This window comes from Dermacentor silvarum, chromosome 5 (genome assembly GCF_013339745.2).
Source record: "Dermacentor silvarum isolate Dsil-2018 chromosome 5, BIME_Dsil_1.4, whole genome shotgun sequence".
Lineage (NCBI taxonomy): Eukaryota > Metazoa > Arthropoda > Arachnida > Ixodida > Ixodidae > Dermacentor > Dermacentor silvarum.
The window spans coordinates 594,688-612,306 of NC_051158.1; the positions used below are offsets into that span (position 1 = coordinate 594,688).

The window sequence follows — 17,619 nt, forward strand, 5'->3', positions numbered from 1 at the left end:
TCCGCGTCCCTTGAACTTGGAGTCAATAGTTTTAACCACGAGTGATAAAGTCGAATCTCTAGAGGTAATTGCGAGAGGTTTGGAGGTCCGATTCTCGACCTGTTTTCCCTCCTCTCCTCAAAGACTGGGCACATTTGAAGATTTCGAAGAGATTTCTTTGTCGGAATTGTCGGAGGCTGTTTCATGTTTACCAGCTGCAGCCCCAGGTCCTGATGGACTCACTACTAAGATGCTTAAACTTCTATTTGACATCGCTCCTAACGTTCTGTTAGATACTGTAAATCACTCAATACAATATGCTTGGATCCCTCCTGTGTGGAGAATCGCGAAGGTGATTCCACTGCTCAAAGACCAAAACAAAGGGTATGTACTAGACAATATTCGGCCGATCTCTCTAACATCAAATTTTGTAAAATTAATAGAAAGGTTATTATACACCCGCATGATTGAATTTGTGACAACAAGAGAATTATTGAGCCCCTGTCAAATTGGATTTAGGCCAGGGATGTCAATCTGGTGCGCACACGTCGACCTAGAAAGCAGAATTCAATTGGCTCGCTACCACAACCAATGTGCAGCTCTAGTTACATTAGACATTTCAAAAGCATACGATAGTGTGGAATACCCTATTTTAACAGAAAGGATGCAGGAAATTAGATTACCTGATTACTTCATAACGTGGACTGCTGAGTTCTTGCAGGGCAGGGAGTTTTACTGTGCGCAAAGTGGAATTGCATCAGGAAAATTCAGACAAACACGCGGGGTTCCACAAGGCTCAGTGTTATCTCCGCTTTTGTTTAATATATTGCTAAGCTCCATTCCTTGTCATCAGAATATATGCACGTACGTTTACGCTGATGATATAGCGTTTTTTGCTTCGGCAAATGATATTCAGACACTGTACGAGTACTTACAGGAATACTTATGCGAGTTGGAAGCTTGGCTGGATAGTATTCACTTGTCTCTTAATGTAAATAAGAGCGCTGTTCTTGTCTTTCCGGTACAAGACCCATTTACGATATCCCTTTCGTACCGCCATTCCACTATTCCACAAGTGGAAAAAGTCAGATACCTAGGAATTGTTTATGATGGAAACCTTAACTGGCGTCTACATATTGAAAATATAACCTCAAAAGCTTCCCGTGCAATGGGGATATTGAAAAGGATTAGCAATAATCGATGGGGCATGCGCAGGGACACACTTTTAATGATTTACCGCATGTATATCCGGCCAATTCTAGAGTTCGGCTGTGTGTTATTCTCTGGCTCCCCTGCTTACAAACTACGTCCACTACTTTTGCTGGAAAGGGAAGCACTTCGTTTATGTCTGGGGCTGCCAAAGTTTGTAGCAAACGCCGTGCTCTACAAGGAATCACGATTTCCTTCCCTAGAAATGAGATTTAAAATACTCACTGTTCAAACATTCATAAGGCTCTATGAATCACCAATAAGAAGATCCCAGTCGATATTTATTGGTCAACCCGCTTTATTTTTTGGAGTCCCATGGCCTCGGTTTCACACGCCACTGGTGAATAAAACAGAATCGTTATTAAGTCCGTTAAATGTACGATTAAATGATATAATCACGGTAAGCAGCATCCAAAATTCATTGGTTATTACTTATGATAACATATACCCGAACCATGCGAAGCAACTTCCCTGGCATATTCTTAACGGCTTACTCCAAGATCACTTGGACAAGCTCCAAACAAACGTAATTATAGCCACAGATGCTTCGCAGAGTGAGGAAAAAGCCGGGGTTGGAATTTTTTCATCTGCATTAGACTGGTCTTTTTCTGTTCGACTCCCCGACTATACTCCAATATTCCTAGCGGAATTCCTAGCTGTTGTCTTAGCTTTGCGTAAGCTACAGCCTCCCACAACAACCGCGGTAGTATTAACAGACTCTCTATCCTTGTGCACCTCACTTACTGCTCCTGGCGAGTCGCATATAGTAAAAAATTTGCACTCATTGGTTCCAAGTCATTTGCAGAATTTGCGATTAGTATGGGTACCTGGTCACAAAGGCATATTTATGAATGAAGCGGCAGATAGCCTGGCAAAGGCTTCTATTACAGGCCCTGTGTGTTCCCTTCTTCCAACGACAGGTTTCATAACGTCTGCCAGGTTTAGAAGATACACCCTTATGGCATCAAAATCAGAACTAACATCATCCTCCGAACTGCACCACTTACAATTCCCTTGGAGCAGGAACTTTTGCAAATCCAGACAAACAGAGGTGACATTAACAAGACTGCGATGTCGAGTCCCCCGCCTAAATTTCTACATGCACCGATCTGGTCTGGCGATCTCCCCTTTGTGCCATTTCTGTAACGAATTCGAAACGATCGACCATTACTTACTGGACTGCCGGCGTTTCTCCTCCCTAAGAAAAAGAACATTGCAAATTGCAATGCGACAGCTCGGCCTGCCATTGAACTCTCCGGAACTGCTGTCTTTCGGAGCTTCTGTGCTTGGACACTCACACAGGAATGTATGCATCGCCATAGAGAAATTCATTGTTGAATCAAACCGGTTCCATTGTTAATCATATTAATCCATTTATCATTACCTTATTCCCTCTTGTACTAGTATGCCTACTTTTTTATATATTTATTGTCCACTGAATTGTATTAGAATTTATTCGCTTTCTTATATTTACCAAAATTAAACATTTGCTAAATTTATTCACTTAGCACGTATATAAAATCTGCCCGACTCTTGGCCGATCCCCGTGAGTGGGTATGCGCCAAAGAAAAGGTCATCATCATCATCATCATCAGCATGGGAGCTCGGGGCCCTTCGGAACGAAAACGGCTGAGCTAGCGCTGCCAGGCTAGCCAGGGCGTGTACGGGTTCAACCTGAGGCACAAAACGGACCGAGCAGGTGCTACCAGACCAGCCGGGACGAGACTGGCGTGTCCCACGGTGAACATGTGTTCCGGCCAGAGCTGAGATGCAGAGCAGACTGAGCGGGTCGGTGCTGTTCCTGCGGTGAACGAGCGTTCGAGCCCAGCGGTTCCAGATGGCCTTGGTCGCGAGTGCGATGTTCGGGCGAGCCACGTGAAAGGGTCCGGCACAACCGTCTGCTGGGGTCGTGGCCACGGTACCGCGTTGCTGACCGCGTGGGCCTGCCGTGCTGTCGCGCGAGCAGTTCATCTTCCCGTGCGCTGGCCGCCTGTACGAGTTATTCGTACAAACAACGCTGCGTCTGCAAGCGCCGACGCCCCCGCCATCGTCACCAGTATTGTGAGTGACAATTTTACGAAGTGACCGAAGGACACGCACTGTTATAGCTCGCGTGAGTCGTGGACTGCATGGACCGTTATACAAATAGCCACAGTGTCTTGTTAGCTGATCGTAAATGTAATTGTCGCCATCTGTCTTTGATAAATGTTTGTCCTGTCTATGACTTTGCTTCCTGTATCTGAGTCCCTGTGCCCGCGAACCACCACAGTTGCACGCATCCAAGAGATTCACCTTTAAGCAGTTGGATGGAATACGGAAGAGGATTTGTGAGGCAGAGAGCGCTTGTTCCATTCGAAATAGGCAGGGTCGAATAAGGCAGAAGAAGCGGCTTCCGACTTAGAAGGAGGCGTGATGGTTCAAAGAATGCAGCTTCGTCACATATGCTATTGCAGAACACGGGGAGCAAAACAGCTGATGTCGGCGGAATTTCTGTGTCCTCTGTTATGACAAGTTTGTGGGCGGCTTGATGAGTGTCGTTGTAGGGCGGGTCACACAACGGGAAGAGCTCAAGTTCAGATCTGGCACAATCAATAACGGCATGATTACACGATAGAAAGTCCCAGCCAAGTATGATGTCATGCGAGCAGGATGAAAGGACGATAAACTCAACAATATAGAGTTCTTTAGCGATGATAAGGCGAGCAGTGCAGGCGGCTATAGGCCGAACAGGTTCTCCAATCGCTGTACGTAAGGGTATCATCTCAAGAGGCGTAGTCACTTTTCGAAGCTTGCGGCAATGTTTGGCATCTATAACAGAAACGGCAGCACTGGTATCGACAAGAGCATACGCATGGGTGCCTTCAACAAAAACTTCGACAATATTCGACGGCAAAGTTCGAGGACTTGAGCATTTCGACAGCGCATTTCTTGCCAATTGAACTGCGGGGGCTAGTTTCCCTCATTTTCAGGGCCTGGTCGACGACGCATGGGCGGCAAGGAGCGGCGACGCGGCGAAGCTACAAATCATTAGCCATTGGTTGGCTCATTCCGGGAAGACCGACCCCCACCCGTAATGATACTGCCAGGATGCTACGTTGGTGTTTGATGTCGGGAATGTACCGATAAGAGATCGAGTAGAAATAAGCAGGATCAAAGAAGGAGAACGTTGGCACCTTCAATAGACTTCTACTCACGGCCTCTGATGAGACTTCGGAGAGGTAGAGATATGCCTGCCTGGTAAAATCAGGCAAACAAACAAGCGGGTCTCGCATGGTTACACTAGAAATGTCGGCAGGAATACTTGCGCTGCACATAGACCAAGCTCATCTTAGAGACAGCCCTGTGGCTCTGCTACTACAAGCGACGCAAAAGGCAAAAGCTGGAACGTAAGCGTAAGCTTAACCTACCGAGACCCCAAGCCGAGACGACTCTGCTGAGCTTGCTCTTCATCGTTCGACTTGTGCTAGGAAACTAATAAAGCGGTATTCACCTCAAGGAGTGCCTGTCAAGGTGTCTGTTCACTTCAAGACCGATATTTCATCTTCCTAGAATTTGAGCCAGGGTGTTTCGCCTTCTTGTTTATAGTCTTAGTTCTGAGACCTTCTTTACTACAGTTTTATCACCATGTCTCTGCAGATGGGATTCCATAATCTTTTTTCTTGTGACTACTGAATTGTATTGGCAATAGCACCTTTTCTTCTGAGAGCAGGCATGTTACTTTTCCTTTTTTGTCTCCTTCAGGCAAGGATTTCCTTTATTATGAGGTAGCTGTATTGCTTATGCAGAGGCCTCTGATGTTTGGCTGTTTTACTCATTTTGAGTAACTCGTCAGTCCTAGCGGTGAAGTCATCAAGTTTCAGTGATGAGTTTGCCAGTCATGCCATCTTTGAATCACTCTGGTTTCATTTCTTACGGGCAGTGATAAATGTGCCTCTTCTAGTGTGCATGTACAGAACACCATTGGTTGCATCGTTGTCCCAAGCAATTAACTCGGGCATCACTTTCATGCCAAGAGTTCCATAATGCCATAATTTTCTGGCGTGAGAGTCAAGTTGAAGAAAGCGACTTTCGTTTCTTGTGTTGCTTCGATACTGACGTCACCACTACCAATATAGTTGTGCCGTCGCTATGGCAATGAAGTCGTGATCCCATCAGCACCACACTGCCTTCTTTTCAAGCCAAGCACATCTGCCTGGAGCTCTAGAAGAGCAGCTATGACCACCACCACCAGCACCATGGGACCAAGTGTGTTTGTGCTTTATTTTAACACGAAAAGTGTTTTATGCCGGGGTCCACCAAGACTTCACTGACGTATTTCCGTCACGGAAATACGTCTTAGAACATAATACAAAGAAAGAAACCAGAAGAAAAAGTTCCACAAACATGCAAAATTTGGAAATCGAACCCACGACCTCTCGGTCCGCGACGATAGATCGCCGAGCGTTTAACCCATTGCGCCACAAACGCATTTGCAGAGGGCTACACAGACGCGCCTTATATATCTAACACTCCTCCGTGTACTCGCGCTCTTGCTCGGGGCGGTGCCGCCGCCTACGAGCAGAAAAGAGAAGTACTGCATTATGACACTAACGCGCACCGACAGTGAACGCTTCGGTGGTCTCAGCACTACGACGCCTCGATGCCAGCATTCGAAGGGACGCTGGCATCAAGAAGCACTACCAACGCCACTTAGGTGGCGTTCACCGTACTCAGCACAGCGGAGCGTGGCCTCCGCAATTAGCTCTGAAAATGTTTCTGAAGTTGATCGCGGAGGCTGCAATTACGACGCGCTGTACGCGCTGATTTGACTCGGTGACGATTCAGTTACGTGCTTTGTCTTGCGCGTTGTATTAGTGTGTCAGTTACGTGCTTCGTCTTTCGCGTTGTGCTAGCGTGTGCAGCGTAGTGCAGCTTCCATATGCACGACGGTTGCTCATGGTCATCGACGTTGGTAGTCGTGATGGAGGAGACGTGCCCCCAGGCGTCAGCATGGGTGCATCAACGCCTAAGGGCGCTTTAGCCACAAAACACCAATAGACATTATATATCAATGTGCAATAAACATTACACTACTTCTGTGAAGACACGTTTCACTTTCGTGTTCTATACCGATTCCTATATAAGAGGGATCAACCACATTTTTTTATTTTAAAAGCTTGTCGTGACTTTGATGCGCTGTGGGATGTGCATATTAACAGACTACATAACCTGCAAAAAAGTTTTAGCCCTTGGAATGTGGAGGGTTCCTTGGATGCATGGCAACTCAAATTCAAGATGAGTTGGCAATGTGCAGAAGACTGACGAAATGTTTTGGACTCTGCCACATACTTTTTCAGATGTGAGTTACTATGCTGCTATGAGCAGTGAGTTGCATTGCAGTGGGGTGTCGGGCCATCACCGGTGAGCACGTAGAGTGATCGCATCTGTAGGTAGCTGCAAATCCAGAGGTATGTCTTGCCACCAAGTCCTACTACTTCTAGCGCTTTAAGGATGGCTTCATGGGTGACGTTTTCGAAAGCTCCGTTAACGTCTAGAAACAAGGCAGCAGACAAGCGTTTACAGGCCTTCTGGAATTCGACATACGTTACCAAGTCCACAACGTTGTCTATAGACGAATGACCGCGCTTGAATCCTGTCAACGTGTCTGGGTAAATTTCATAGGGCTCTAGGTACCACTCCAGTCGCGTTAGAACCATCCGTTCCATTACTTTTCCTACACAACTTGCAAGCGCGATCGGACGGTATGATGAAATGTCCAAAGGCGACTTGCTAACTTTGAGTAGTGGAATCAGGCGACTTGACTTCCATTCCTGGGGAACGGTGCCTGTATGCTACGCGTCGTTGTACAGGAGCAAGAGTGCCATTCGAGCTTGTTCACCAAGGTTACACAGAGCGCGGTATATAATGCCATCTGGTGCTGGGGCTGAGGAACGCCTGCATAAAACAAGCGCAGCTTCAAGTTCGTCCAGAGAAAAAGGGCACTCCATACGGGGATCACGTGAGGATGGTGAGTGGTCAGGAGTCGGCGTTCCAGTGGAACATGCTACACCGGCAATCCTCCTACAGAAGGATTCTGCGACGTCAATCTCGCTGCATCGTAGGTAAAGGACGAGGGTATTAAATGGGTGGCGCTGTCCAGGGGTTGCACGGAGGCCCCGAACAGTTCTCCATATAAGAGACAAAGGCTTTCGGGGATCCAGAGACTCGCAGAAAGACGTCCATCGTTGTGAAGCCAGCTTATTCATCCGACGCTGTATTTTCTTTTGCGTGCGTATTTCCAATCTCAACTCATGAGTGGACTTTGTGAGCCTATATCTTCGTTCCACACGGTGGTGAAGTGCGCGAAGTTTCTCTAGCTCGATGTCGAATTCGGTGCGTTTGGAGCTTTTCAAGGTCTAATGTGTGGCAACCCGTAAGGCACCTTTTATTGCGTCCCCTAGGCTGGATGCTATCTCGCCTCGACAGCAGTCTTCCAGGATTGATTTAAATTTCGGCCAGTCGATGGATTGGACGGCAACGGAGAACTTGGAGCTAGTCAGCCCCTCAAGCGTGAGACAAGTAGGGATGTGCTCACTTCCCCGCGTTTCCAAGTCCGAGAACGGTTTAACTCTTCCGTTAAGGGAGCACGAAACAAAGCTGAGGTCGAGACAGCTACTATACGCCGTTCTCCGCAGATAGGTAGAGCTTCCGTCATTTAACAAGCAAAGTTCTCGTTCAGGAGCAGTCGACACCAATCTTCTGCCCCTCGAGTAAATCTTGGAGCTCCCCCAGAGGTAATGGTGGGCATCGAAATCCCTAGTGAAAACCCATGACTGTGTATTCGTTGTCAAAATGTCTCGTAAGCGCTCGCAGTTTAGACGACTTGATGGCCATAATTAGGCTCCCAGAATTGGAAGGTGACCTTGCTCTTCTTCACAGTCAAACACACGTACTGGTTTTCTTTGTCAGGTGGCACAGGATGATGAATATATGTCAAGTCACGGCGTATCAAAACAATACTCTTTCTGCATTGCCCCTGGGCGGAGGACATAATTCACTCATACCCGGACAGTCTGATGTGATATGACAGGTTTGGCTCACAAATCACAATAATGGGAAACTGATTCACGAATACAAACTGTCGAAAGTCGGACATGTGCGAATTAAGTCCTCTGGCGTTCCATTGAAAGACAGATGCATTCTGGACCTCCTCTCAAAACGATGACTTCTGGCGGGCCATTGCTTTACCCTAGGGCCGCAAGCACTGGACCCAGGGCGTCCTGCACTTGCAGCGCGCTCTGCGCCGATGGGGTTTTCATGTTGCTGAGTAGAACACGCACAGCATCCATCAGCGACCACAACATTATTATAATCTGGCGCTCATCAGTCGTCCTTGGAGCAGCGGTTGGGGAGGGTGTTGATGGAGGTGGCATTCGAGGTGTCTCCGTGGCAGGTTGTGCACTTGGAAGTGCGGGCCACGCTTCAGGATGATCGACTCTTGCCACTTTCTTCGGTTGCACGGCATCTTTCATGTTGGCGCTCCGCGTTGATGGAGCAGCCGCTTTGGCGGAAGACGTCGTGCTGCTTTGAGCGGTTTTAGGTTGTGCTTTTCGGTGGCGATACCGTCGTCGTCTAAGTGTAGCGGCAGCCTCGCGGTGTGTGTAATGATCCCGAACCATGCGCTTTAGGACCGCGAATTCCTTCCGCACTCGCGGGCAGTCCTTCGATGAGGCTTCGTGGGAACCGCTGCAATTAAGGCACTTCAGGACGGTCGCGCGGCACCTAGGCGTCTTCCAAATGGGATTGAGTGCACCGCGGGCACACGGCATTGTTCACACAAATGCTTTTTTGTGTCCAATATTGAAGTACTTGTGACTATGCAGAGGCTTTGGTATGTATGGTCGAACTATATGGCGGACATGACCAACTTTTATATGAGAAGGAAGGCAATCTCCCTCAAACACAAGCTTCATGCAGCATGTGTTTCCGAGTCTGGTAAGATGTGCGATGAGCGTGCCTTCAGTTGCTGGCTTTAATAATATTGGCAAGTCGTCGCTCGAAATGGAAATGTCAATGTCATAAATGACGGCAACAGTGCCGTTACCGCCAGTAGTAATCTGTGATCGCACTTTTACTTTGTCAATTTCCGTGACATTCCGAAGGCTTTGTAGTGCGCTACGATGTAAAACATCTACAGCCATGACATTCTTCCGTGAGTTTATTGTCACATCCTTAATCTGATTCGACGCAATACCCTCGAGTAACGCTGAAAGAACCTGTCTGTTCAGGAGCCGCATATTAGTCTTGGGATCCACGGGCAAGAAGAGCACAGTGTGCGACCAGCGCTGTGGTATATCCTTCACGGTAGAGACACTTGCCGGCGATGACGCCCGCAGCAGTCTTCTTTTTGCCTTTCGGCTCATGACAACCTTGAAGTCATCGTCCGAGGAATCGTAGCTGTCCGAGTACAACTCGGTGGCCTCGCTGTCTGTGTCACTTGACTGGCTCCCGCGCTTCCTGGACGTAAGCCGACCTGACGTCTGCGCGCCAGGAAGGTCCTCGCAAGTATCTGCGTCCATTGTCGCAATGAGGGAGTGGCATCTCCCAGAGATTGCAACGAAACAAAGCGAAAACGAAGACAACAGTGCAAGCGTTCAACTAAAGAATCACCTCGTCGTCTTCAATTCCAGTCGGATGTCGAAGATAGAATAAAGAGAATGGGACGATCTCAATGGCATCCCCATGCCGGTATGATAACGAATGCATGATGACGAACGCATGCCAACCATATGAGGGCAAAGGAATAACGACGAGTGCATTTTGACAGTGGTGCTACCTAAAGAACCTCCATACGCGTTTTGTCGACCAGGTTAAGTAGCGCCAACCTACCCTCCTCCTCCACGCTCCTCCCTCGCTCACCCCCTCAGTTTCCGGCGTCAAGCGGAACTTCCGTAGTCCCAGCTTCCGTTTTTAACGGAAGCGACGTCACTGCTGTGTAGAGGTGCGAGCGTGCAACAAGCGAAAATTCAGGAACCGGAAATCCCGGAAGTAGAAAAACCGGAAACGGAAACCCCGGAAGGGGAAACTGCGGAAGCGGAACTGGTTTGAGTGACGAATCAGGGAACAACGGCGCACATGAAAGGTTGGCGCTACTTAGCAAAAGCGGCGGTGGCGCGTGGATGGAGCGGATTTAGTGCTACAACGACTGTACGCGTATCATTAAGCCAGTGTGATTGCGATGGTGTCACAGAAATGGCACGAGAACGATGGCATGATGGCGATGTATGAAAACGAATGCATAACAGTGACTGTCTGACGGCAATGGCATGCCAGCTGCGGCGTAATCACTATAAAGAACGACAGTATGAATAATAACGACAGTATGAATAACGACAGCAATAAAACGAAGAAGATAATATGACAACGACGGCATGACGGCGACTAGATGTGCCATCTACCACCCACCACCTTCACCACTGAAGTGGTGACTATAGTAGAAAGACAGCGCGACGACGATGACATGGCGACAGTGAGATGATTAAGTTAGAATGATGACAACAGAACGACCATGATGGTATCACGATGGCGTGTGACAACGAATGCACGACGACTGTATGATGACGATGGCATGACGAAAGTCAGATCAGAAAGCTTTATTGACTACGATTGAAGGACCATGACGGCATCTCGATGGTGGTGTGACAACTAATCTATCACGGCTGCATCACGACGATGGTATCACGAGAGCAGGATGACTAAACACTTAATGACGACGATGCAATGACCATAATGGCATCAGAACTACGAGTACATAACTAGTGGCCGAAGCTATTAGAAAATTTGGGCAACAGGATCGGGGTAGAAGACGTGACGAAGACAGATTCACGAGAAAGATCAAGAGGCGGGAATGCCAACGATGAAACGGCCGTGACATCACTGTCACGAGCACATACCTTGTGGCCATCTCAGGTAGACAACTTCGGCTACTGAGTCGGTAACAGACAGACAAACGGACGGACGGACGGATGGACAGACAGACAGAGAGACACATAGATAGATAGATAGATAGATAGATAGATAGATAGATAGATAGATAGATAGATAGATAGATAGATAGATAGATAGATAGATAGATAGTAAGGCAGGCTCAACACGGCTGACATCGTCATAGAATGCAAGTCACAATAAAATTGACACGGCGAAATACAGAAAGCAATAGGAAGGCGTATCTATGCAGCACGGAGTGGTATGGATAGTGGACGCACCCACAGCTTATCAGTAGGAAGGCTGGTCCTTGTGGGTAGAAGGGTAATGCTAGAAGCGGTAAGCAAGTCAGAAGCAGTCAGAAGGTCTACCGCCAAGCTGATTGAGCAGATCGCTGTTGGTGCATCCGCTTGGCTTGGTCGTTTCTCAAGCCAAACGAACTACCGGTTACTCACGTCTCTGGAGACCTTCTAATATACCGCTTGCGTGCCTCTTCTGTGGCGTCCTAACCGTGAAACCACGGTGGCGCCAACGACGACGGCAAAAATGCGTCTCGAGTGTCCATATAACGTCGATCACAATAAAACATGCAGCCAGTCATCACCAATAGCATCATAAATAAAAGATAATAGATGGTAGTTGGCAATATTTTTGTCCCGTAAGTCTGAATCAGGTTTTTGCGTTGCCAGACCACCAAGGTAGATGAGCCCATGCAATCATGCTTTCTAGCGCCCCTTAAAACGTCCCCGCTAAGAATATTTTCTTTTTTTAGTTACAAATGCGTGCAAAAAATGACTACTTGTGGGCCGGAGACTCAGCAGTCCTAACGGGGACATTCAGATACATGAATGCACTCTACAAAGGGTAAGTAAAAATGAAATATTTCTCTACTCTATACTGTTCTGTAAAAGAACCAACAAAACACTATTGCTACTATTAGCACGGAGAAAAATAGGGCTGCTCAAAACTGATCGGTACTATTAACTGCTTGTATCGAGCTGTAACAAGACATTTTGGCAAGCTTGTGCTACCAATACGAGTAGAAAGCAGGCAAGAACAATAAATGTATGCAGTGCCGCCACAAGGGCTTATCATCAGATTTGCGGTGGTCTTTGTATGGCACGCATATACCGCACGCCTCTGTTTGAAACAACTATACACATGCGTGACGCTGCGGCTACAGGCAAACCAGTCATAGGAATGCAGATTGAAGGAGAATAAAAAGTGAATACATGCAATTAGACAAGCGTTTACCGCACTGCTTTGGAGATCTGACCACCCGGAAGGTGTACGCGTCATAACGTCAGTATGCAAGATATCGTTCCTGCGATCACTGCCACACGTGAGCGTAGTCAAAAGAAAGGGCACGCAGGTCTGTTGCCTAATTTTTTCTTGAGCAGGACCGTCCAATTCTTTACTGTAGAATCTAAGGCATGAAACTTCGCCTATACGTCAAGCTCTGCCGTCTCGGGCCTCGCAGTTGAACTTGGTGGAAGTACGTACTTATGATTGCCTATCACTCTCATAGGTGTGTCCGCATATGTCAAGCGCGTATTAAGCTTGGAAGAAAGGAGCTAAGTGTGTAATGAACTCTAACAGATGATGCTTTCGTTTGCACATGACAAATTGTTATAACGCTGAACTGAAGGTTGAAGAAGGTGAGCATGAGCGTAGGTCTATCGTACCTAACGACGATGTAAGGGACTTCCCTGTTCTGTCTTTCCCTGAAGACGCTCACGTCGACCGATCGGCACCGTTTGACTGAAGACGCTCTTTTCCTGGTGTCTTGGTGTACGCTCTCACGGGGTAGGGCTGGATATCGGACTATCATTGACTTAGGCACACCATAAGGATGTCTGTTTTCTCTACCGGCTATGAAAACACTGCCTTGTCAGCTTCTCTCGTAACTAATGATTAGCGAAGTCGCCTGTGCTTACGCAGTGGACTGGGCAACGTGCCTGTGGCCCTAGTACCAATTAATGGAAAACCAATTCACTTGAAAGAATGTAATTCCAGTCAGGAAGAACTTCGGAAAGCCACACCACAGTACTACCAAGTGATCACCGAAGTAGGTCACTTTGGTCGCGGGGCATTCTCTGTTCGCTAGACCAGGCCTGTATCATTGAGTTTCAAAAACTCACATATGATGACATCCTTTAATAATAACGGAGCGGTTCTTAATCGAGCCTCATCTCCAGAGAAGACCACGTCCATGGTGATCTGAGGCTCAGCGCAGGATGAAGCTGCCCTCACGCTCACTCTCGGAGGAGAAACACTGCAGCGATCGGAAAAACCAGTGCGCGTTCTCGGGATACCTATTGACCACACAGGCACAGCGGATGCGTGGCTCACTGACCTTCGCCGGACGTGGCACAAGACTATGCACCTCATACAACAGATCTGCTTCCGCATGGGTGGTGCTCGCATCAACGTATGCCGAAAACTTGTGAGTGCTTTGCTGTCATCCCGAGCGATATACAGAGCACGCTGTTATGACCTGCTTGCTCGGCACTAGACACAGCTAAAGGTACTCCACAGAGCAGCTCTATGCATCATCACAGGGCTCCCGAAGCACACACGTGTCGAGGAGCTGCATCGATATGCGAAGTTGTCCACCCTCCGCGCAACCATCGAAGCATAGAAGGCAGGCCAGGAGGAGCGCCTGAAGCACGCCGGACAAGGCAGGACGCTACTGGCCTACGTGGGAAAGGACATATCAACTTTACCCCAACTGCCATCGGAAATTCCACCTTGGGATGACATTGCTGTCGTCGACACTACGCCAACGCTCCGAAACATGGGCGCACAACATGCACACCGTCGGGCAGCATTTGCTGCGCGTCCCGCGCAGACACTGGCAGACGCAGCACCAAGCCAAGAACAAGTGTACACTGATGCAGCACCCACGCACAAGTCAGGGAGCAGTCGCCTATACGCGCAGTCGGTTCTTGTGCGACACATTCTACGTTCATAACTGCTGATGCCGACGACCCAACGGAACTGGAACTTCGGGCGATAGGCTGGGCAGTAGACCGGGTCTCAAGCAGCACCCAGGTAAAACACATCGATATATACACTGACCCCAATATGCGCTGCATCCTTACAAGTCTCGCCACACAGCCTCATCAGAAGTACTCCTAGTCAAGCTGGCCTTCAGGCGCGCGGAGGCCCGCAGGGTCACTGCAACACTTCATTGAATCCCTGATCACCAGGGCACCGAGGGAAATGAGAGAGCCCATGAGGCGGCGCGCGCCCTTCTTTACAACCACGTCGTCTCCCGGGATCCTTCAGAAACCCTCAACACCAGCACAAGCAGGTGCTGAAGTAGAAACATCTTCGCTAGCTGATGCGAAATGGCGGTCAGAACGGGAAACATTTGGAGAGGGATCTCTTGCCTTTGCTCGCTAATGTGTATATCTTTTTCATATACACACTCCCCCTAGTTGTTCCTAACATTCCAGCAAAGAAACTCCGTATATATGCGTTTTATTTGGGGTAAGGTTGACGCTCAATGTATTGGCGATCAAACGTTTTATGGAACGTTTTGGCAAAATGATGTTTGTCTCAGGGTTCGTGCTTATGAACATGTTTTGAGAAATGACTGGCTTTAGTTCTATAGCTGCAAGGGAAGGGGGAGTAGGAGAAGGGGCCCAAAAATAATTTATAAGATATAAGTGGATCATAGGCAACTAATCTATTATGAACTACCGCAAAATGCACCATGTACGCCAACGTCTGCTATATTTCGTGGGAATGATGACTGCTCTACATGTACAAGGTTGTTTTAACTATCCCTTGCAAAATAGGCAGGGGACCCTGATCATATGAGCGAAATTTACAGAACAATAAAATTGCGCTGGAGTGCATACGACAGGCATTGTCAAATACTGACATGGAGCTTACCACTGTGATTGAAAAGAAAAGTGTCCAATCCTTGTATCCAACCGGGGCTAACATATGAGGCAGAAACATGCAGGTTAACAAAAAAGCTCGACAACAAGTTAAGGGCCGCACAAAGAGCGATGGAGCAAGGATGTTAGGCCTAAAGTTAAGAGACAGGAAGAGTGTGGTGTGGATCAGCGAGCAAACGGGGATAACCGATGTTCTAATTGGTGTAAAGAGGAAAAAATGGAGCTGGGCAGGCCATGTAATGCGTAGGATGGAGTAACCGGTGGACCATTAGAGTTACAGAATGGATACAAGAGAAGGGAAGTGCAGTCGAGGACGGCAGAAAACTAGGTGGGGTGATGAAGTCAGGAAATTTGCAGGTGGAAATTGGAATCAGCTTGCGCAAGAGAGAAGTAACTGGAGATCGCAGGGAGAGGCCTTCGTCTTGCAGTAGACATAAATGTAAGCTGACGATGGTGATGATTATATCCCGTTAGGTATAAAAAGTGAGCGGTAGATCGTCAATAGCTCACTGTGGATGTAAACTACGAGATACAAAGTGCTAAGCAGCGTAAGGTCCATGTAATAGAACAATTAGAGAGGTAATGACATGGTATTTTTAGGTCTTCTTTTCTTTATTTAAAGGAAGGCGTGGTATTTGTAAACCCACAAAAAAAACACTGCCAAGCCTCACAGCGCCCCAAATGATTCAATATAATAGCTTTTTTACCGCTAATTTCGGTTTCGTTTTTACGATGTCTTGACGTCATGACACAGAACGTGGTTGCGGCAAAGCAGGACATTGTGATATTAATACTCGCGCCGGCTAGCTCTCCCAGCCACTATTCTGCTTCATCAGATCTCAAAACTAGTAGCAGAATACGAGGTGACGGAGCGAGTCAAACTTTTCCAATGTCCTGCGTTGACGTGACCACGTATGGTATCATGACGTCACAACGCAGTTTCTTCCAGCGAACACACCGAAACTGGCAAAAAGAAGTTATCATAATAAATTTAGAGCACTCTGAGGCCTGTCCGAATATTTTATAGAGTTTAGATGCCTCGTTCCTTCCCTTAAAGCAGAAAAAGAATAGTTGAAAGTATCATGTCAATACCGATGCGACAAAAACTTACTTGACAAACACTCAAGTAACAACACTTGCGTGAGGTGCACATAAAATATGTACAGGAATTGTATCTCCGATATGTCTTTACAGCATCGTGTTCGAATTTTGTTCTCTTCTGTAAGAGCGAAAATTTTCATACAGTGCTCTAAAGGCATTTCAGATTTTAAAAATTCTATACAGACCTTATGCAGCTTTTTCAAGTTTTGATGTGAGGCACTTGGGCGCATGCCGCACCCATGACTTGATATGGGCCTGAACAGTAGCCTTAGTTCCATCCGGCAGCCAACTCACTGCAGCTGAAATTGAATTCAATGTAAAACAATGCAGTACTTCAAGTTTCAGTGCCGGGCTGCTGGCATTTGGAGACAAGTTAACATAGTGAATCAAAATAATAAAGGACAGCTTTAAATGCAATACGCGGTTATTTATGAGCTTTCATTTACTGGCATTAAACTGCATCTCTACAAAAGAATTTTAGCAAGCTTTTGAATGTGCCTTGTATGAGCAGCAAATAATTGACAAAAGTTGGCTTCGAGAGACCTGCACATGCCCCTACTACAAATGCTGCAAGATCACCAGTTATGAATGACGCACTCGATTGGCCAGCATTGTGTTTTAGAGCTTTTGGCTAGCGCAATCATATCCGATACGTTTACTATGAGCGGCACAACTGAAGGAAGGTTTTCTATGTACCTTAGGGCATGCAGCCTCATACCGTCCTGTTTGTGCCACAGAACTCGGCTGTGACAATCTGCGCGTCCTCAAAAGACAAGCACTGTCCTTGTTTTTGAGAACACTGTACCAAACGAGATCAAGGATGAGGCTCAACACGCGCAAAAACATCTTAGCCATCGACGTGATGACCACGTGTGCGTTGAGCCCTCTGTAGTGTATAACGCAGCTGGGCAACATAAGGGTCTCATCCATTGTCCCAGCGGATGGTACCACCATTACAAGAGTAATTTATGACATTGACATTGAAATCCCCGATGCAGACCTTCCAGTGCTCAAAAAACCAGCAAGTGAGAACAATGTTCTTGCGCATGCCGGCCGTCGTGTTAAGACGACGTTGTGTGAAATCAACATTCACGGTTGACTGCCATCTCTCCTACGTGAAGGTTGGCCACTTCGGTCACCCTGTTTAACCGTTTATTCCAAAACCGCTGCAATGTTATAACTGCCAGACGATCGGCCATGTGATCATCGGCCCAGGACAATTGCGCAAATTCTGCCAAGTGTCCCCGATGCGCCAACCCCCACTTAGAACAAAACTGCGGTGGGACTACTGTCAAGGCGCTCACAAAGCTTCTTTCAAAGACTTCCCGAAGATTAGAAAAGTGTTTTCTGTGCTTAAACAAATGGTCAGGGACAATTCAACACACAAGGAGGCCGCTGAAGCAGTGTGACGTAGACGACGTCACCGTCGATGGTCCGCATGTAGGACTGCGACAGC

General features: G+C 47.5%; 1 protein-coding gene across 1 annotated transcript in view; it reads right to left on the reverse strand.

Annotated features, from left to right (window-relative positions):
• The window catches only part of LOC119452699 (uncharacterized), a 40,258-nt gene that overhangs the window by 1,612 nt on the left and 21,027 nt on the right, over window positions 1-17,619 (reverse strand). Inside the window, 1 exon segment of the mRNA XM_049667122.1 lies at window positions 9,546-9,736. Within this exon segment, the coding sequence (XP_049523079.1) occupies window positions 9,546-9,736 (191 nt within the window).